This window comes from Narcine bancroftii, chromosome 1 (genome assembly GCF_036971445.1).
Source record: "Narcine bancroftii isolate sNarBan1 chromosome 1, sNarBan1.hap1, whole genome shotgun sequence".
NCBI lineage: Eukaryota > Metazoa > Chordata > Chondrichthyes > Torpediniformes > Narcinidae > Narcine > Narcine bancroftii.
In genome coordinates, this window is record NC_091469.1 from 68,505,466 (window position 1) to 68,527,320 (window position 21,855).

General features: G+C 36.5%; 1 protein-coding gene across 2 annotated transcripts in view; it reads left to right on the forward strand.

Moving 5' to 3' along the window:
• fancc (FA complementation group C) overlaps window positions 1–21,855 on the forward strand; it is a 191,967-nt gene that overhangs the window by 93,940 nt on the left and 76,172 nt on the right. For both annotated transcript variants that reach the window (XM_069929487.1, XM_069929480.1), the window contains exons 5-6: window positions 12,104–12,205; window positions 14,934–14,998. In XM_069929487.1, the coding sequence (XP_069785588.1) occupies window positions 12,104–12,205; window positions 14,934–14,998 (167 nt within the window). The remainder of the gene's footprint in view (window positions 1–12,103; window positions 12,206–14,933; window positions 14,999–21,855) is intronic.

The window sequence follows — 21,855 nt, forward strand, 5'->3', positions numbered from 1 at the left end:
ACTAATATTGGTGTCATCAGCAAATTTACAAACTATACCAAGAACATTCTCATTAAAATAAGATCACAGACAATGGTGAACCAGGACTGATCCCTGACACGCCATTGGTCAGAGGTGTAAATGTGCTTTCAATAAAGATCATTGGACCATTTGCACTTCTATTTGCATGTTACACGCATGTTAACTTTCAGTCATGTGTGTCCAAGGATACTTGGGTTCAAAGAACACCTGACAACTTTCAATCTCTCACTGTTTAAAACAAAATATTTTACCTTTTTATGCGCACGCTTGCTTGATTTGAATCATTGCAACTTTTGATGATTAACAACTCATTTTTCCACTCTCCGTCAAAAACTTGGAATGGGGCTCATCATATTCTGGTGTTTCAGTGATGTTTGGTCCTGTAAGATGTTTATTTCTTGAAATCATTGCTAATTTCTTTGAGTTATTCACTCCAGTCTTGTTTTCAGTTATTTCTTGGAGATGTATTGTAAGACAAGCACAGCATATTTGTTCAATATTTGGTTTAATTTCCTACCTTGCTTGCTTAAGTCAAATGTGATTTTTTTCCTCTCTCAGTCTGTAAAGGATCCCTATTAAGTTTTGGTGATGTTTTCCTTTTTACATATTTATAAAAAGTTCAGCAGTTTGTTTTTGAGGTTCTTGTCAGATTACTCTTATATTTTTCTTTCCTTTGTCAATATCTTGGTCCACCTTTGCTGAAATTACTTTACTGCTTCTTCTTGCAACATAAGCCTTTTCATTAATCTAATACCACTTGTTAGCCACTGTTGGACTATCTTTTTCCAGTTGAGTTTTTGTATCTTACAAATATGTTTAATTTTTCCAAACTATGTAAGCCATTGCTCCTTTTGCTATCATATCTTTTAACGTAGATTCCAATCTACCATTGTCAATCTATGCCTTGTACCTTTATAGTTTTCTTTCTCAAATGTATTGCCCTGATTTTATTCCTACCAGAACAAACTTCTGCTGGCAAGAGGGCAGGATATCAAGAAAGTTGCAGGCCATCTAGAGGTTGCAGTTGTTAACGTGGTCACAGTAATCCTCTGGTTATTGATGAGGGATGAGATGGACATGTATTAGAAAAAAAATGCCCACCTGCAAATCTTCAGAAATATTTATTGAACTTTATCTGATATATAGATGGAGTTGACCGTGGAAGGCAGACAGATTATAATGACAATGCTTCTTGGGGTGTTCTGTGATCGGGAGTACAGCAAGTCATATAACCATATAACCACTTACAGCACAGAACAGGCCAGTTCGGCCCTACTAGTCCATGCCGTAGCAAATCCCCACCCTCCTAGTCCCACTGACCAGCACCCGGTCCATACCCCTCTAGTCCCCTCCTATCCATGTAACAATCCAGTCTTTCCTTAAATGTAACCAATGATCCCGCCTCGACCACGTCTGCCGGAAGCTCATTCCACATCCCCAGCTGATACAGATTGAAGAAAGGAAATTGGAGTGCCACCTCTTGCCTCCTTTGACTCATTCAATATAATCATTAGGTCAGGTTTTGTGCTTCTGAGAAAGATACAGAATTTTCCTGTGAAATGACTTTCATATATAATATGAAATTTTCCCCTGCAACCGCTGCAACCGTGTCCGCCTGTCCCGCATCGGACTTGTCAGCCACAAACGAGCCTGCAGCTGACGTGGACTTTTTACCCCCTCCATAAATCTTCGTCCGCGAAGCCAAGCCAAAGATAATAATTAAATAGCCCCTTGGGTTAAGGCCTGAAAATGGGTCTTAATGTGTTTGAGGGTTAATAATGGGTAAACCTTTATATCAGGACACATGGATAATTAACAATTCAAAAATATTGATATCATTTATTTTCTGTCTACAATCTTAAAACTTCTTCTAGCATGTGTGACGTATACTGTGCACCTTAATTTTAACAATTGTAAATGACTCAAATTAAGAAAAAATAAATTATTGATAATCGCTCAACGGTACTGCCATCAGTATCATTCATTGCAGAACAAAAAAAATGCAATTTTCCACACATTTGGGTAATGCACTATCCCAGCTGAACTGTAGAGGGCACCAGTGTACTTTTAGATTGTACTTTTGCTTGTGAAGTAGATACATTTCTTTCAGAATTTATCAGTTTAGTGGAATTATTTATATCAACGGATTGTACTCAATGATGGAAAATTGGTTATTAATGGTATATCTAAAGTAAATTCGGGTCTCATTTCATCGCAAACAAGAATACAGAAAATTAATGTTGGAGAAGGAAAGGAGAACTTGAAAGGCTCGATTAAAAACGGTCAAAGAAATGGGCCTTGAGACTAAAATGTATAAAGCTGCAATGAAAAAGCTCATTTCTGGAACCATGTAGAGCTGAATATGCTGACGAAGTGATACATGCTTCCATTGTGAGGAAGTAGAACCAATTAAGTGGCAGAGCTGGAGGAGAAAATTGAGATTAATGGAAAAGGTTTTTAGATTTGAAATGTAGATAGGGAGCAAGTGCTGTGCAACTTCCAGCAGGTTGCAATGAAAAGTAATGTCACAGGAAATTTTGTCCATTGGCTTTTGTTTCTTTTTATTGAAATTGTATTGTTTTGACTTGACTAACACAAAATGCTAGATTAGAGAAATGGTGTGAAGCACTTACTATTTTGAACAAAATATGATAGAGAGTTGGAGCTATTTCATGTGCATATTTCTAAGATATATAGGTGATGTGACTTGATATCAGTAATTGGGATGGGAATGCCTTACAAGTAAACCTCTCACAATCTCAAGGCTCTGGCTAAAAACCAAAAGTAATCCCTGATCTTCTCTTTGGCTTGGCTTCGCGGACGAAGATTTATGGAGGGGGTAAAAAGTCCACGTCAGCTGCAGGCTCGTTTGTGGCTGACAAGTCCGATGCGGGACAGGCAGACACGATTGCAGCGGTTGCAGGGGAAAATTGGTTGGTTGGGGTTGGGTATTTGTGAGCATCTTTTGAGGGGGAGGACGTGGAGGGGGAGGACGTGGAGGGGGAGGACGTGGAGGGGGAGGACGTGGAGGGGGAGGACGTGGAGGGGGAGGACGTGGACCTGTCCTCGGGCCTGCGCAAAGGAGCTTTTAGGTGGAGTGCAGTGCGCGCAGTACTGGCCCCACCCTTTACACCCATGGTTCGTGTGCCGTGGCCAAGCAAGCTGGGACGTGGCAGCGAGGTCCTTGGGTCGTAGGTTTTATATCGGAGTGGCCTTCTCCTATGCAGGTTTCTTACCCGGGCTGGAGGGGCCTGCCTCCCCTCCTAGGTCGGTCCATACTGCCCGGACCGGGGCCGAGGCCGCCGCAGCTCACCCTGTGCCTGGACTGGGGCCGCCGCCTCCCACTCTCTGCCCGGATCGGGGCCTCTGCCTGCCCCACTCGACCGAGGCCGGGGCAGGAAAGATGTCAGTAAGATAAAAGGAGTGCATAGAAGATTTATAAGGGTGTTGCTGGAACTTGAGCAAGGTTGAATTGGTTAGGATTTTATTTCATGGAATATCGGAAAATGAGGGGATATTTGATAGAGATATACACAATTATGAGGGGTATAGATAGGGTAAATACAAGCAGACAAGCTGAGATAAGAACCATAAGACATACAGTAGATACAGGGTGAAAGTAAAATGTTATGGAAAAGGCATGTCGGCCCAATTTAACCTCATTCACCAAAATGCTCCATCCATATTGATCATGTTTGCCTTCTTTAGGCCCATATCTCTCTCAGTTGAGTCTATCCATGTATCTCAAGTTCAAGTTTATTTGTAATCTGATTGTACCAGTGCAACACGATGAAACAGCGTTCTCCAGTCCACAATGCAGAACAATGCCTACAGACATAACACACACAAAGACAAATGATTCATATACAGTGCACAGTATTACAATATTATTACAGTATTGCAATAATAATAGTACCTCCCTCAATCACCACCTCTGGCCGCCCATACCATACACTCACTACCCTCTGTGTTTAAAAAAAAGTTGTCTCTCAGATAATCTCTTCCCCCTTACCTTAAACCGATGTCATAGAACGTAGAAATCTTTAGCCCACTGTATTGTGCTGACCTAATAACCTACACTAACAACTGCTTAGCGTTTCCCTACTTTGTAACCCTTCATTTTTCTCAGTTCCATGAACCTATCTAATAGACTCTCAAAAGACCCTATTGTACCTACCTCTACCATCATTGCTATCAGTGATCATTCTATGATCTTTCATATTCCCTTCTTTCTCTGACCATTGTTGACCCCTCTTTATTTAAAAAAAAATCCCTTCTTGCTTCCTTTGACTTGAGCGTCGACTCTACCAATTGATAAAATACCACTGCCCTTCATAGCATCTCCATCCCAATTGAACTTTCATGCCAGAAAGGCAGATGCCAGTGGTAAAATCTGTTCAGGAATACTTGAATGGATAGTTCATTGAGCACCTTGAAAATGTGACCCCATTGTTAGTGAATGAAGAAATCATAGCAGAATGTATTGTTATGAGCCCTGAGGACCCCAAAACCCAGCAGCAATAGAAATTCACCAAGACAAATGGTTACTTAAACAAAATTTGCTTTTAATTATCTTTAAACATGAAAATAGAATCAAATTTTAACTTATCACTATTGACTTAACTTAACCCCCTTCTAATTCTAAGTGCATGTGTATGTAATGTGTGTGTAAGTTTAGAAATGTTCTTTGGTTCACTTCTCATTCCTCCAAGTTCACTGGTTGCAGGTAATTCTTATACTGTGCACAGAATTTAACATTTAGAAAGTTCACCAGACTTTGGTGCTTGAAAGGTAAATGGTTACTACTCAGGAAGGTTCTTGTCGGTTTTCAGAGAGAGATTTGTTATTCCAGGACATCCACAACTGATTCCTTTTGAATCAACCACTCCAGTGTCTTGCTGGCGAAACCTGCTCCTTTAGGGTTCTCCAGATAATAACCTCTTTCTTTCAGGTCACCGCAGAGTTGCTTTTTGTTTCTCTTATTCCAACTGAAACATTAGACAACCAGTCCTCCCCTCTTGCATGAACCACAAGGGCTTTGACCAAGCCATCTTACAAAAGGAATTTCCATAAGCTTGCCAACTTGTCCTGTTCCAGTCCCAGCCACTTCTGCTGGGTATAACACTGTACAAGTGATCTCAATGTCTCTCAGAGAAAGCCTGTTTGACTCTCTCTGCTTGCAAAACCATATGACCCTCTTAATACAGCAAGCTCTCTTCCAGACAGCAAGCTCTTTCATCTGTTGCCTTTTGTAAACAATCAATTAGAGAAGAATCTTGAGCACTATTCAAAGCTCTTGCAAAAGCTCTGAGGCCCCGATATGTCTAACATTAGCAGAGCTCCAGTATTTCAAATAAGATCTGTTTTAAAGTGTTGGTATGTGATCTACTCTAATAAACCTTTCCCAATTTATCTCCCAAAAACATATCTGTATACTCTGTCGCAGTATGCTTAAATTTTTTTATTGTTTGAACTACTAGAATTTTTTTTTAAATTGAATATTTTATTTTGAGTATTTTCAATCAATGTGCAGTCAAAATGAAAAATAATCAAAATGTAAAGCATCAATATCAATAATATTAACTAATACAAATATTATCCACATCGATATTAAAGAAAGTGAGAAAAAAAAAGAATCAACGTGTGATTCAATTATAAAAAAGAAAAATTACAATAATACTACAAAAATGCAAATTCAATGTCCATGTTGAACCAAAGGGAGAAAAGGATAATAGAAAGAAGAAAAAATAAGGGGAACGTTCCCAGCCACCAAGAAATGAGAAGAAAGAAGAAGAGAAGTAAAAGTAAGAAAAAGAGATTGGCTTCACCTAGGATAAACCTAGGGACGAATAACCTGACGTATCGAGGGTCTTCAGCTCTGCTCTGCGAGCACCGGGAGGGAAGAGTCAAAAGGGGGGAAATCGTTAAAGATTTGCCCCAATGTACCTTAGGTAAATTCTTGAAAATACATCGTACCTATTTCTGAGATTATAGGTAATCTCCAGGGGAACACAATTATGTATTTCTATCTTCCAACGGACTAAACATAGTTGGGAATCAGATTTCCAAGTAACTGCTAGGCATTTCCTAACCCCTGCTGAAATGAGCTTAATGAATTTTAATTAATCTCATTTTAGGTTTTAAGTCTTCTAAATTCCCCAATAAAAAATAATTTCAGCTACCTGATGTTATTGAATTCCAGTCATTTTTTTTTTCCCCAGGAGATTACCCAAATCTTCCCAGAAAGGCCTCACTTTAGGGCATGACCAGGTTGAATGAAGAAAGTACCTATTTCTTGACCACATTGAAAACATTGGATTGATATTTCCCATTTGAATTTGTGTAACTTTTGTGGAGTTGTATTGAACCAGCCCATTACCTAACATAAGTCAGACTAGCAAAATGGATCAATTTCTAATCCCAAATCTGATTTCCACCTTTGTCTTGATTTATCAAGCCCTTGCTTAGGGGTTACTGCCTGAAATAAGGAACACATTTTTGAAATTTTTTTTTGTGCTCCCCTTTCAAACCAGAGTCTTTATTTCGCTACACTGCGGTAAGGTGCTGGACTTACCCATAAATAAGATCTTAACTGAAGATAGCAGAAAAAAATGTATTTAAACTCCTTATTTATTCCTAATTTACTCAAATGTCATAATTTGTCCCTGCTCATAACAATCCTCAATATACTTGACCCCTCTTTGAGACCAAGTGTTCAGGATTTTATTATCAATCATTAATGGAATGAACATATTTTGAGCCAGGGATATTTTAGGTGAAATAAACCCCCCCCCATCCCCAATTTGACCATTAATTTTATTCCATATTGTAATTATATGCTTTAATCGGGGTGGGGGGGGCTTCTTTAGGGCCAGATAATAATTTAAAATTCCATTTATATATAAGGTTTTCTGCTATCATCTCACTAACCTTGTGCAACTCCAGTTTTACCCATCAAGACTTGCCTCCTCTATCAAAGAGGGAGGTGACAAACTTCAATTGGGTTGCCCAAAAATATTTTTTGAAATCCAGGAGCATTTCAAGTTAATTTATCAATAGAGAATCTGGAAGGCTTACCTTTTCACAGAAATTTCCTGATGCATTTATTAAGATTTTGAAAGAATCTCTGTGGTATAGGATCAGGCAATCTTTGAAAAAAATATTGTACTCATTTTAATACAGTTGACCCTTCCAACCAAAGTTATTGGGAGGGTCACCCATTTATTAAGATTATTCTCAATTTTCCGAAGCAAGGGAAGATCATTCAACTTGAATAAATTCTACCTAAATATTTAATCTCATTGAACAGCCACTTAAATTGAGAATTTCTCTTAATTTATTCATAATTCCCACCTGTAAGTGGGATAACTTCGCTCTTGTCCCGTTTGAATTTATAACTGATATAATCCCAAAATCTTCCAATTTAGACTTAAATTTTTGTAGAGTTAACTGGTTCTGTCAGATATATCAGAACATCATCAGCAAATAAATTAATGTTATGTTCTTCCTGATTGATCCTGAAACCCTTTATGTCTGGATCATCTATCCAGACAGAAATTAAAGTCTCTGCCCACCAGTATATTTCCATGACCGTCAGCCAATTTTAAAAGATGATCTATTATGAATTTATCATCATTTGTGTTGGGGGCATATAAATTCACTGGGGTCCAGGGCTCCGAATATATCTGACAGTGTACCTGAACATGCATACCTGTGGGATCTATATTTACCTCTTGCAGGCTAAATTCCTCACTTTGGAATTAAAAGAGGAGACGATGATCTGTCCAACTAGATTTTTTTTTTCTTGCCATAAAATTGTTTTGTGCTCTTCTTAGACTTTGTAAAATTTTAGATTTTCTTTCTTTATTTTCAATCTGTTATATCAAGTTACATCGAGTTGTATCAATATACAAGAGGAGAGTTACATTCATGTATTTACAAGTGTATAAGAAAAAGAACATATTAGTATTTAACAAATATATATTAACTATAAATTTCTTCTCTTGTAAAACCAAAAGAAAAAAGAGAGGAAAAAAAAATTATTACAAAGTCCCCTCTAACTAATAAAAAGAAAGAGGGACTAGGCAGTCCATTCTGAGATTAAAGTAGGAAAACAAAGGGTTTCCCGGTTAAAACCAAAAGGAACGAGGAGAGAATCCAGTATAAAATTATGATTCTTAAACTATATAGAAATTTTGAATAAACGGTCACCAAATTCAAATTTAAAAGATGTATCAAATGTCTAACTCCCAATTTTCTCTCAATTTAAACATGGCATGAGAGCAGAGAACCATTGAAGCAGAATAGGCCGTTTAGAATCCTTTCATACCAGTGGAAACATTTAAGTAGTATGGTTTTTTTAACGAATAATGGTGAAAAGGCATTTATTTGCTGTGCGGAAACAGGCATATGCCCAGTTTCCACTGGTATGATCCCAAAAATAGCTGTTAATGGATTTAGTTGTAATTCTAATCCTAGAACTTTTGTTATGGTTTCAAAGACACCTTTCCAGAAATTATCTAGTTTTGAACACGAGCAGAAAATGAGTTAAAGTGGCTATCTCAACTTTGCACCAATCACAAGTAGGGTTTACTTTGGGAAAAATACGGGCCTACTTATCTTATGTACCCAGTGTACCACCTTGACCTGAATCAAGGAATGATGGGCACACATTGATGAAGTATTTACTAGTCAAAAAAATATGATCCCAATGATCATCTGGAAGCAATTCTTGGAATTCCATTTCCCAAGCACCTTTAATTTTATCGTTGTCACCAATTATATATTGTAGTTATTAACTCTTTTTGAACTGGATACACCTGAAAAAGAGCATCTATCATATTAGATGGGTAAGCAGAAAGATAGTTTGAGAGCAAAGTACACAGAAAGTCCCTAATTTGCAAATACCTAAAAATTGTGCCTTGCTCAAATCATATTTGTCTGCTAACTAATTGAAAGACTTTAAGTAATCTCTGATTGAAAAACATTAAGCAGTCAGGTAAGGCACCAGGACCAGATGGGTATTCAGTGGAGTTTTAAACTCTTCAATGATATTCTATTGTAATGGAATATTTGGGAGATAAATCGGTAAAATTAGAGTAGGTTACATACATACACACACTTTAAAACAGATCTTATTTAAAATATTGAAGAATTCATATTCAGTGAATTTACAGAAACTATGGAGAATGCTGTGCACATTTCATAAGTAGGTGCTAATTGAAATGATGTCATTAAAACAACAAGCAGGAGACTCCATGGCTGTTAAAAGCTCTTTGCTAGGGTTTTGAGAGAGTCCACAGAAGGGTCACTCCTGCGTTTTTGTTTACCTAAAGACAACAGCTTGACCAAGAAGACTAACTCCTATTGTTTGCTGGAGAAGGTCAGGGGTTTTGCAAGTGAGAGAGTCACATGGGCTTTCTAGCAGTTGAAGAGAGAGAGAGAGAGACAGCTGAAACAAGCAAGAGAAACTGGTTGGAACTGAAACAAACTCCAGAGCGGCAGATGGCTATAGGTGCTATCTCTCATTGTTTCTCTTGGAATAAGAGGAACAGAAAGGAACTCTGTGATAGCCTGAAAGAATGAGGTTATTATCTGGAGAACCCTGATGGGACAAGTTTCATCAGCAAGACATTGAGGTGACTAATTGTTGAGAACCTTCCTGAGCGGTAAACATTTACCTTTCGAGCACCAAGGCCTGGTGAATTTTATATATGTTAAATTCTGTGCACAGTATAAGAATTGCCTGCAACGAGAGAACTTGGAAGAATGAGAAGTGAGATTGAACTGTGAACCAAATAACTTTTCTTACATTTACACACACATCACGTACACGTGCGCTTAGAATTAGAAGGGGGTTAAGTTGGGTTTAGTTAAGTTAATAGAAATAAGTTAAAGTTTGATTTTGTTTTCATGTTTAAAGATAATTAAAAACAATTTTTGTTTAAGTAACTACTTGTCTTGGTGAATGCCTATTGCTGCTGGGTTTTGGGTCCTTTGGGCTTGTAACACTATCCTTTCATTTATGTAAAATCTTCACTGACTATATCCTCTGGGACTTTGCCTAAAACATTTTATGAGGCATCTATTTCATTAATTCCTAAAAAAAAAAGATAAAGACCTAACTGATTGTGCCTCCTACAGCCCAATATCAGTATTAAATGTAGATTTTAAAATCCTTTCTAAAACTTTAGCCAACAGACTAGAGAATATTCTACCTAAAGTTATATCTAAGGATCAAACTGGGTTCATTAAGAATAAGTATTCTCACTTTAATATTCGAAGATTATTTAATATTATTTACTCTTCTCCATCTGATAAACCTGAATGTGTTATATCCCTTGATGCTAAAAATGCATTTGATAGAGTGGAATGGCTTTACTTATTTGAGATCTTAAAACAATTTTAGGGGCACTTGGCAGGGCTGCCATCTTAGTCTTATTTAATTTGGCTCTGGAGCCTTTAGCTATTGCTCTTTGAGACTCCAATAACCTTCAAGGTATCAAGAGGGGTTGTATGATACATAAGATTTCATTATATGCGGGTGATTTATTAGTTTATATTTCTGACCCAAAGTAATCTATTCCATTTATGTTGTCCCTACTTTGTGAATTTGGTAGTTTTTCAGGATACAATTAAATCTTTATAAGAATCAACTTTTTCTTATTAATCAGGAGTATTTACATGATCAAATACCCTTCAATATTGTTAAGAACCTATCTATATATTTGGGTATTAAAATTATAAGAAATCTTAAGGATCTGTATAATTATATTCTATGAAACAATTGCTTTCCAGTTGGTCTCCAGTGGCACTATCATTAGTTGGTCATATTAACACAATTAAAATTATACAAAAGTTTTTATATTTTTTAAGCAGTACCTTCCTTCGTCCCTAGAATATTTTTTGACAAGGTAAACAAGATGATATTTTACATTTTTAATAATAAATATCCCGAGATTGAGCAAATTTTTATTGCAGAAAGATGGAGGAATGGCTCTCCCTAATATTAGATTTTATTATTTGGCTTTTCAAGTCCGATATGTTATCTTTTGGATTTGTTATTCCGACGTATATGAATGTCCTTTATGGGAAGATATGGAGAGAAATTCAGTTACTGGGTACTCTTTAGCCTCTTTGCTGGGAGTTCCTCCACCATTTGCATTATCCAAAATTAATAGAGGAGATCGTAACCCAGTTCTTGGCATACAATAAGGATTTGCTTCCAGTTTCATACATTTTTTGGGTTTAATAATTTTGTTTTATCTAGTAAAATACATCTTGATATTTTTTTTAAAGCATCATTGATCAGGTGTTCAATTTGGGAAAACTAAAGGAGTAATGACCTTTTTATACCTATTTGCAAGAGACTGCTTAATGTCTTTCATTCAGTTAGCAGACAAATTTTAGATGTTTAAATAAAATTTGAGTAACCACGATGTTGTTTGATGTATTTATTATCTGTAGATATATTTTGAAAGTCAGTAAAACCCGTATAATGTCTCACATTATACAAGACACAAAATGTCGCTCATGACAACCACAGTTATCACTAGGATGCCTTGTATCAATCATTAACCCACAAGATTTCAGAATATCTTGAAAGCGGTATTTGTGATTTTTCCTCCCATTTAATTTGATGTCATTATCTGCACACATGATATTTGAGCAATATATCCTGCCTTGATTGATCTGTAATTTCTTCAGAACAATGTCTAAGTCTGAAGTCTAACTAATTTGTCCAGAATGATACGACAGACAATGCCTGCTCTGGTCTTGCATTACAGCCTCTAGATTTAGAAACTTCTTTGATGTATTTGCTTGCTTATAATAAGTTCTTATACATGACAGTTAAATTTCTAATTTATTAGTTTTTCAAGTTGTGCATGAAGCTGTGTTTGAATAATAATTGATGCATCAGTTTGTGTTTGAATGCCAGTGAATGAAGGTACTTTTAGAATTTTTTATTTTGTTTTGCCAAGTTGCTCTGCCAATCCCATCACTCTTTATTATCTAAATACATTTGGTTTAATTAATTTTTAAAATACATTAATATTGCATATTTGCTGTTTTTCTTAAACAGAGCTTGCAGCAGAATTTGATCAGCGTAGATCAAGAAGTAAGAAGTTTTATTCAGAGTTTAAATTACTTAGAGGAGGACTATCACCGTGAATTATTGAAAAATGTAAGTTAATCCATTGTGTAGGTCTTTTAAGAGCTAAATCAAAAGTTCACATTGCATGCATGTGTTTTAATTAGAAAAATAGAAGCAAATTATAGTGCGATGGTAATTTCAAAGTGAATTGTTTATGAAATTATTGCACTGGATCCTTGTACCTTTATTCACTATTCTGGAATTCTGGCAAGAGTATTGGGGAGGGTTGGCTACCTCGTGAGACTGACAAGTGTAATTTTGTGTGGCACTCGTGTCGCTAAAACCCCTTTCACACTTGCATCCCAGTAAATCAGCCGTTCAGTATCCCAGGATAGGAATGGGGGTTTGGCCTTTCACACCGGACCACTCCTAACTGGGACATTGAACGCTTTCAAACTAGCAATGGTTTATCCCTGGCGTTTGATCTGTTCTACCTTTAATAGGAAGTGCCTGCAATGTAAGTGCCTGTTTCACACTTGCCCGATCTCAACTGCAGATGCTGGGGATTGTACTAGGGGTCAAGGGCGGCAATCCCGGGTGTGAGATGACATCATCTGACGCCAGCTTTGAGCAGATTTTTCTTTCTCTAAACTTAAACATGACATAATATGAGAGAACCATTGAGCCAAAGTAGGTGGATTAGAATCTTTCTATTTAAATAAAATAGCTCTTCTAGCCAACAATGTAGAAAGGCTACAACTTGATAAATGGCCGATTGACATACGATTCCTGGGATAATTGGATAGATGTAATTCAGAAGTGGCTTCTCTAACTTGTATGTTTTGGTCATGCCCTATGTTGGAGAGGTATTGGATATATATTTTTAAGATTTTGTCAGTTATACTGGATATCAATTTGCACCTTACCCATTGACTGCTCTTTTTGGAATTATAGTTCCAGAAGTGGGACGAGTTCCCACTTCCAAATATCAGGTTATAGCCTTTTCTACATTATTAGCTAGAAGAGCTATCTTATTTAAATGGAAAGATTCTAATCCACCTATTTTGACTCAATGGTTCTCTCAAATTATGTCATGTTTAAATTTAGAGAAAATTAAGACTTGGTGACCTTTTATAAATTATTTCCACATGACTTAGTACAATTATTTTCCCTTACAGACTCTATTTAATTTTACTTCCTTTTTGTTGGTGAAGACCAGACGATTAATTTTTTATTAATAAATTCTCAGGATAGGTTACACAGTCTTTTCTGGGTTTTATTTTTTGCTTTTCCTTTCTTAGATTAGGTGGGATTTTATATAATTTTTATTTGAAGATTTCAGTTAGAGGAGATGAAAACATTCATTAATTGTGGTGCAATGGAGTATTTATCATGTGCCATATAGTGATTTTTTCCCCCCCCCTTTTTGATTATGTACTCCTCCTTTTGTACTTTCTTTTTATAATACGATTAATAAAAATAATTAAATTCAGCTGTGAGCTTCTTTTTCCAGTTCACCCAAATTGATCTCATACTCTTCATAGTTAGTCTGCATTTTACTCTTTTCCTTCCCTACCTGTCCTTTCATTTCAAAGAAAATCTACATTTTCAACAAAATCTATGGCGGCCTTCACATGCCTCAGCTTGTAGGATGAATTCTTCAAGCCTGGTTTTAAACTTCTTATAGTCCTTAAGTAGTTAAAAAGGCAGAGGCTTTCATAACTATACTGATTTATGACCATTTTCATATTGGCACCATCCACAAAGAAAAGAACACCATTCTTATTTCCCTGTTTCAGCTTTGCCATTCAGAAGAAAATGTTTGTTTTACTGTGGCAATATTAGAATGTCTTTCATTTGCAAGATAGTGATTTTATAAAATAGTTTTCCCTTTGCCAAGGTGTTAAGACTGAAGTTTCTGAATTTCTAAGAGCATATTTGATGAGTAATCATGTCTTAGTTAGGGCAATAACCAGTTTCTGAGTGCGGTGTATAACAGCTGAATTTCCCAACAACATCTATAAAGTTGTTCTTTGATCTCCTTCTGTGAACACTTCTGTGATATTTTTGCTAGCATTTTGGTTGCAAAGTTTTGCATTCTAACTTGCATGTTAAGTGCTCTATTGCATTGTAATTAGTTATGGAGCTAATTAAATAGAACAGGATGAGATAACTCACTTTCCTATATGGTTCATAAAGTTTCCTTAATTGTATTTTGTATTTGCACCAAACTCTGGTTAGATTGTTGCTGGAGTACTGCATTGGTTCTGGAGAATGCAGTATTGATTCTGGGTTTTTTTTAGGGGGGGGGTACACTACAGATTCATTAGAATCACACGAGGGCAAGAAGGATTAAATAGAGGTTGTGCATAGGTTTTTATTCTCTTTCAGTATAGAAGATTATGGGATGACATCATTGAGGTTATCTAAAATAATGAAATGATTTGAAAAGTTTAATGAAAGGGGAATTCAAAATTAGGCCACGCAACATTTTGAGTGAGAGATCAGGGTTACTTCTTCATCATTTCAAATTTAAAATCAATGCATTTTTGTTAGACAAGGGTACAAAAGAATATGCTCTATCTCTGTGCAAACAACAAGAAGTCGGGGGCCGGGGTGGGGGGGGGGGTGCGACACTCAACATTTCAGGATTGGAACCCTTCATGAGAAAAAGCATCCATAGATGCTACCTGACATGGTGGGTCCCTCCAGCTTCTCATTGTTTGCACAACATTTCAGCATCTGCTGCTCTTGCGTTGCTCTATTTCCGATCTTGTTTTGTTTGATGATGCTTGATTTCCTATTTCATTTTTTACAGCTAGTCTCTTCTCTGGTGAAGCAGCTTCAAAACAATCAGTGTGACAGAAGTTTCCTGTTTTTAAGGTACAAGTCAAGTTTGAAATAAAATAAGAAATTATTTAAAACCTCATAAACAATGACTGCTGTGAAAATTTTGAAAACCGAGCTATATTTCACTGTTAAATTTTTGTGCTCTCTTTAATAAAGGGAAAAATTCATGTATTGCAATATTGTAGGTTGTATTTTTATTTCAAGTTTAGATTCACTGTAAATGTGGTTATAGTGATGCACCCTGGAGAGGTAAAATTACTTGAGAAATCTTCTCAGAAAGCAAAGATTATTCCCCTTCATACTTATTATGGCTTTCAATTCCAGCAGTAGAATTGTTTTATTTTGAAAAGAGCAAGTCAGTTTACTTTAATTGATTCTTCTATTTTAAATATGTAGTCTGTATATTTGTCTTTGTTCTTTAAATTAATATCCTTCTACAGATGATTGTGTGGCGTGTTCAACTACACTTAAATACTCCACCCATTCTGGTCTACAGTACAGTTTAGAAACTGCACAACATAAAGCTGTTTTTGCTTTGATTATCTTTCTGTCTTTTTCATCTACATTCCCGTTTTGCATATTTATGGTTGCAGAGATTCGACTCGTGAGTGCAAATCTGTCTCTTGTCAATTAATAGCACAGCTCATTAATGCCTCTAAGTTTATTGTAGATCTATCAGACATTATTAAATCAGATGAACTGCTACACAGTTTGTTATTCTGTATTTTCTAACTGACACTTCATTTGAAACCATTGAAATCACTGAATATTGATTAAGCAATCGATCGTAGCTTTATTCTTTTTTTAAAATTTAAGCATGGCCATTATTTATTGTCCATCCCCAAACAGCCCTGACAAGACAGTGATGAGTATTTTCTTGAACTGCTGTCATCATTCCAGTACAGGTTCTTTCAGCTCTCGATTTTCCTTTGATGCCTTTTACTTTCAGTTTTACCTGAGTATTTTGTTGCCATGCCATGTTGCCATTTTGTTGCCATGCTGGATCATGCCATGCCATTTTGTTGCCATGCTGGATCAAATACTGCCTTGATGCCAAGGCCATCCACTCTCATCTCACTTCTGAAATTCTTTTTCACCTACTCCTTTCTTTTATTCGCTGTTCTCCTTTCTCATGGTTCCTGTCTCTACCTATTTCTCTAGCTTCCGTATCTTCTTACCTCAACTCTCTCAACTCCTGGCGCCTCTCCCAGCTTCTTTCCCCTTTATATTCGTAATTTTATTTGTTCTATCTTAGTCTTAATTGAGGGTTCAGACCCAAAAATTTTACTGACCATTTCTGCCCATGGATGGTGCCTAACCTGCTGAGTTCCTCCAGCAATTCTTTGCTCAAGATTCCAGCATCTTCAGCATTTGTGTTTCTTTTATCTGAGTTTAGACTATAGCTGTAATGAGGAGTAATGAAACCCAAACTCACCCCACGATGCCTTCCATCACTTTGCTAATGATCGAGAGTAGGCTAATTTCGTGATAATTAGATTGGGTTTTTCTGTGTTTTTTTGGGGGATTAGAATATACCAGGACAAATTTTCACATGGTCGGTACATGGCTATATTATAATTGTATTTCTGTAACCTGGCTAGAGGTTGGTACATTAGTACACAATGATCCAATAGGTCTTACTGTATCTTGTGCTCTTAACTGTTTATTGGTATCTTGTGAACTAGACTGAATTGGTTGGGATCTGAGTACCTTAGGAGAAAGCAGGGATGAATTATACTCCTGGCACTTCTGGTTGAACATGAAGGTGAATGCCTTAGTCCCTGTGGCAGCTTCTCTAGGTTGGCCCGGCATTTATGGGTATGTCTGCTGCTGCTCTTGTTGTGTCCTACTGCACTCAAAGAATCTGTACTCGATCGTACCAATCAAGTGAGGGCTATGCCAGGCTATGAGATTATACATTCCCATGAATGTTGATAGTTCACAGTATCTTTTTGTTGCCCAGATGCCCAGGGTACCTCACTTAACACCACTGATGTTGCACCTACAACGATGGAGGGTATCCTTTGTGTTAAGATGGAGTTTGCTTACTATAACAACCATGAGGTGATAACTGCCATTTATCTAATGATCATGAGCAACTGGCAGAAGTAGGATGTTGAGAGTGAGGTCAAGCAGGTTAATCCATCGTGCTTCTTCACACCCTACCTGCTTCAGATGCGGACTGGCAGCTTTTCTGTTGGAACTTTCCTGGCTTGGTTAGTGATTGTGCTATCAAGTCGATTGGTGATGGAATTTGATATTGAAATCACCCACAAGAATATATTAAGAATATCCCCTTCTACTTTCCATGGTTCTTTCCAAGCATTGTTCAGTCAAAAGGAGTACTCCTTCATTGATTGAAGGATAACTGCAATATTGATACTGATCAAGAGGAGGTTTCAATTCCTACATGACCTGATGCCAGAAGACATTATGGGATCTGAGGTCAATGTTGAAGACTCCAGGGTTACTCTCTTGCCTGTACACCTCTCATAGGTATGTAAATAGTCTTTCAATTATCAGGAGGTGCTCTAGCTTTTTTTCTGAAACCAATGTCTTTCGTGGCCATTGCCAATAATTGTGAGTAATTTAAAGAGTCCTATTCATGTAGACCCCTCAGAATGATGCACATCATTACAGTATTTAATTTTTATCGTACACCTGATTTGGAACATAACACTGAAGAGAGCATTGAAGATACCATCGTACTAAAATCTGGTTATGAGTGAAATTGGAAGTGTTGTTGCAACTATATGAGGTGACGTTCCAATTCTAGAAATTCTATCTCATTTTAGAGATCAGCATTTGCTGAGGCCAAGATTCATCAACTGCAAAGCTCGAGGCACACAGTGCATGCAGCTCACAGGCATTGTATTTTGCAAAAATGCTCCATTACAATGCTTCAGGAGCGTTGATGCCAAGCTAAATGAAAATTGCATAAATGTAGTAGACAGTAGAGGGGAAGGCATCATGGCTGTGAGTACAGGGTCATAGATCTTGAGAGTGCAGTATCCCATATAGCAACACTCCCCTTTTTTTTAATCTCTCTGTCTCCATCTCAGGAGATAGGTTTTCTACAGACATTTTTTGCAAAGCTGCTAACTCCCACAACTGCCTCGACTATACTGCTTCACACAGATTTCCCTGCAAGGATTCTATTCCTTTCTCTTAATTTCTCCATTGTATTTATTCCTAAAATGAGGTCTTTTAATCCAAAATGTTTTCCTTCTTCCACTTCACCACCATCAACTCAACCCTTGCCCTCATCGTCTCCATTTCCCACTTGTACGCCTTGCCCCTCTGCTCCCAGATGCAACAAAAACAGGATTTACCCTACCAGTGTCCGCATCCAACACCTTGTCTTCTGTAATTTCAGCCAGCTACAACCTGATCCCACCACCAGACACATCTTCCCCTTTCTTCCCTTCTTCGCCTTTTGTAGGAACACCTCTCTTCATGATTCCCTTGTTCATTCATCCCTTTCTATAAATTGCCCCCTTGGCACCTTCCCCTGCAGCTGCAGAAAGTGCCACACTTGAACCTACACCTCCTCTTTCATTACAATACGTGCCCCTAAACAGTCCTTCCAGTGAAGTAACACTACTTGTTTATCTGCGAGAATCATCTACTATATCTGTTGGTTCCGTTGTGGCCTTTTCTACATTGGAGACACTGTCAAGACTAGCAGATCAGTTTCCTGAGAACCTTTGTTTTGTCCGCATCAGTGACGGAGATCTCCCAGTGGCCAACTAATTTCATTTCTGTGCCCCACTCTCACACTGACATGTCTGTCCATGGCCTCATGTACTGTCAAACCAAGATCACCCATAAATTGGAGGATAAGCACCTAATTTTCCATCTTGGCATTCTCCAGTTCGATGGTATTGACATCAACTTCTCCAGTTTCTGCTAGCCTACTCCCCATTCTTCCTCTCTCTTCTCCATCCCTGTCTTTCCTCCAACTCTCCAACCCCTTCCCCCTCCACTCATAGAGCCATCCACCCTCTCCTTGTTTGCTGGTGTGCCCTCCCTCCCTTATCCACCTATTACCTCCTTCTTGTGGTACTATGCTCCTCTCCCTGCCCCTTCCCCTGCACCATTTTGTTTGGGTACCTACCCAAATTTTATCCATACCTTGATGAAGGGCTCAAGCCAAAATGTTGGTTATGTATCTTTAATGTATAAAGTATTCTGTTTGACCTGCTGAGATTCTCCAGCATTTTGTTTTTGCATGATTGTAGTCTGCCATCTGCTTTTTTAAAATTAAATTATGGTTATGTGACAACTAGCTGTTTTTAAAAAGTGTTTAATGTGCCAATTACAAACAAAATGAGCCTATTTTAGTATTTTCAACGGTTCCAAACCAGGAGACATGAATCTTTTGGCAACATGTTTCAAAAGCTTCTATCTGCCAAACCAGTAGTTTTGGTAGCTTGACAGTTGATTTATGTCACAAGGGTATTATGTTAAGCATTATAAATTAAATATTTTTCCATTGAGAAAGATTCTGATTTTAGGATCAAGAATTATTTTGCTTTGGACCTGCTGAGTATTTCCATTAACTTCTGTTTGCAGTGTTTGGAGATTGTTCAGGTCTTTAAGATCCTCTACCACAGAAATTTCTAGAGGATGGTTGGTGTTCAAAATTCCATTTATTTTGTAAACAAGAGTAGTGCACTGTATCTCATTTTCTGATCTATTCTGGACTAAACTATAAGGAATTTTGAGTCCCTAATTACTATTTTCTTTCCACTACCTCTTCATGTTCTTTTGTAACTGATGTATTTTTTTTAAACTTTATTTATTTGAAAAATTGTTAGTAATAATATAAAATACAAACAACATTTTTATATATATATAAAAAATTAAGAATAAAAAGAAAGAAAAAAAAGAGAAAAATAATTTACAAAATTAAATCCCCACCCACACTCCCACCCCTTAACCCAGCTCTCTTAAGGAGAGCCAAAAATATATAAACAGAAACTAAAGGTATAATAAATCAAAATACATCTAAATGCATATACTCCAAATATGGTAACCACTTATTAACAAAAAAAGAATAATTATCATGCAAAACATATGTAATTTTTTTCCATAACAATACAAGCTTTCATTTCATTATGTCATCGCATGATATTAATCACTTTCTATGTACTTGCTACACATTTTCAAGCTATGGACAATCCTAAATATACAAATGCAATTTGAAATTTATCCAATCCCAATCCCTTTAAAGGAATCACATAACCCAATAAAAAAATGGATGGATCTAATGGTAACTTAAACTTATACAATTTTTCCAAAATTAGCTTAATTTCTTTCCAAAATGGTTGTACATACACACAGGACCAAACAGCATGTAAAAAAAGTACCAACACATGTACCACATCTAAAACAGAAATCTGAATTACTGAAATCATGTTTTTTCAATTTCTCAGGTGTTAAATATAACTGATGTAAAAAATTATAATTAACCATTCCATCCCGTGCATTTGTCAATCTAATAACACATATCCGTCCAATATTCTTCAGGAAAAACAAAAGTTAAATCATTTTTCCATTTAAGTTTAGATTTCTTCCATTCCGACTTATTCATGTTATCTTGTAATACTTGATACATAACAGAAATATAGCTCTTTTTTGGCAGAGAGGAAATCAAAGACTCGAATTCCGAACAATACAGGTAAAATCATCTCTCTACCATACATATTTTTCACCAAAGATTGAATTTGATAATAAACAATATCAAAACGTTCTTTCAGTTTCTTAAAAGAAAGTATCTTTCTACAAAGCAATCCTGTAATGTTTTTATACCCTTAGAATTCCAACTCTTTAAATGACTATTAAATATTGAAAAAGGAATAAGCTGATTATTATATAATGGCATTAAAATAGACAATTTACCTTTTGATCGTATAATCTTAATTTTTTTGTCCATAACATCAATAAATGTTTTAATATCGGCATATTATACTCCCTTAACAAATTTATATTCCACTGAAATATAAATGGATGCATTGCAATTTCAGAAATACTTGCCATCTCAACTTTAGCCCAACTTGGAGGCCTATCCAGATCCATCAAATCACTAATAAACTTAAACTGGGCTGCTTCAAAATAGTTCTGAAAATGAGGTAATTGTAATCTACTTAATGCATACTTCCAAGTAAGTTTACTTAATGCTACCCTTGGTAATTTACCTTTCCATAAAAATTCCCTCGTAACTTTATTTAAGTCCTGAAAAAAGTTCTTTGTAAGAAAACATGGTATTGATTGAAACAAATATTGAATACGTGGAAAGATATTCATTTTAATGCAATTAATCTGACCAATTAGAGTTAACGGAAGATCCTTCCACTTAATTAAGTCTGCCTTAATCTTTTTCAATAATGGAACATAATTGAATTTATATAAAGATTGATACTCAGTATTCACAATTATTCCTAAATATTTAATTTTATCCGACCATTTCAAATTAATAACATTTTTATATATTTATATCCTTCACCAACTGGTGGAATATCACTTTTATCTCAATTAACTTTATATCCAGATAATGATCCATACCGTAATAAACAGTCCTGTAAATGTGGCAAAGATTGTTCTGGGTTTGTTAAATATATCAAAACATCATCTGCAAATAAATTAATCTTATACTCTTCATCCATAACTCTCATCCCTTGTATCTGTTCATTTTGCCTAATTAATTGAGCTAATGGTTCAATAGCCAATGCAAAGAGGGCTGGTGACAATGGACAACCTTGTCGGGTAGAACGTGTCAATTTAAACAACGAAGAAACTTGTCCATTTGTCACCACCCTAGCAGTTGGGTTTGTATATAAAGCTTTAACACAACCAATAAAAAAAGGGCCAAATTTAAACTTCTCCAA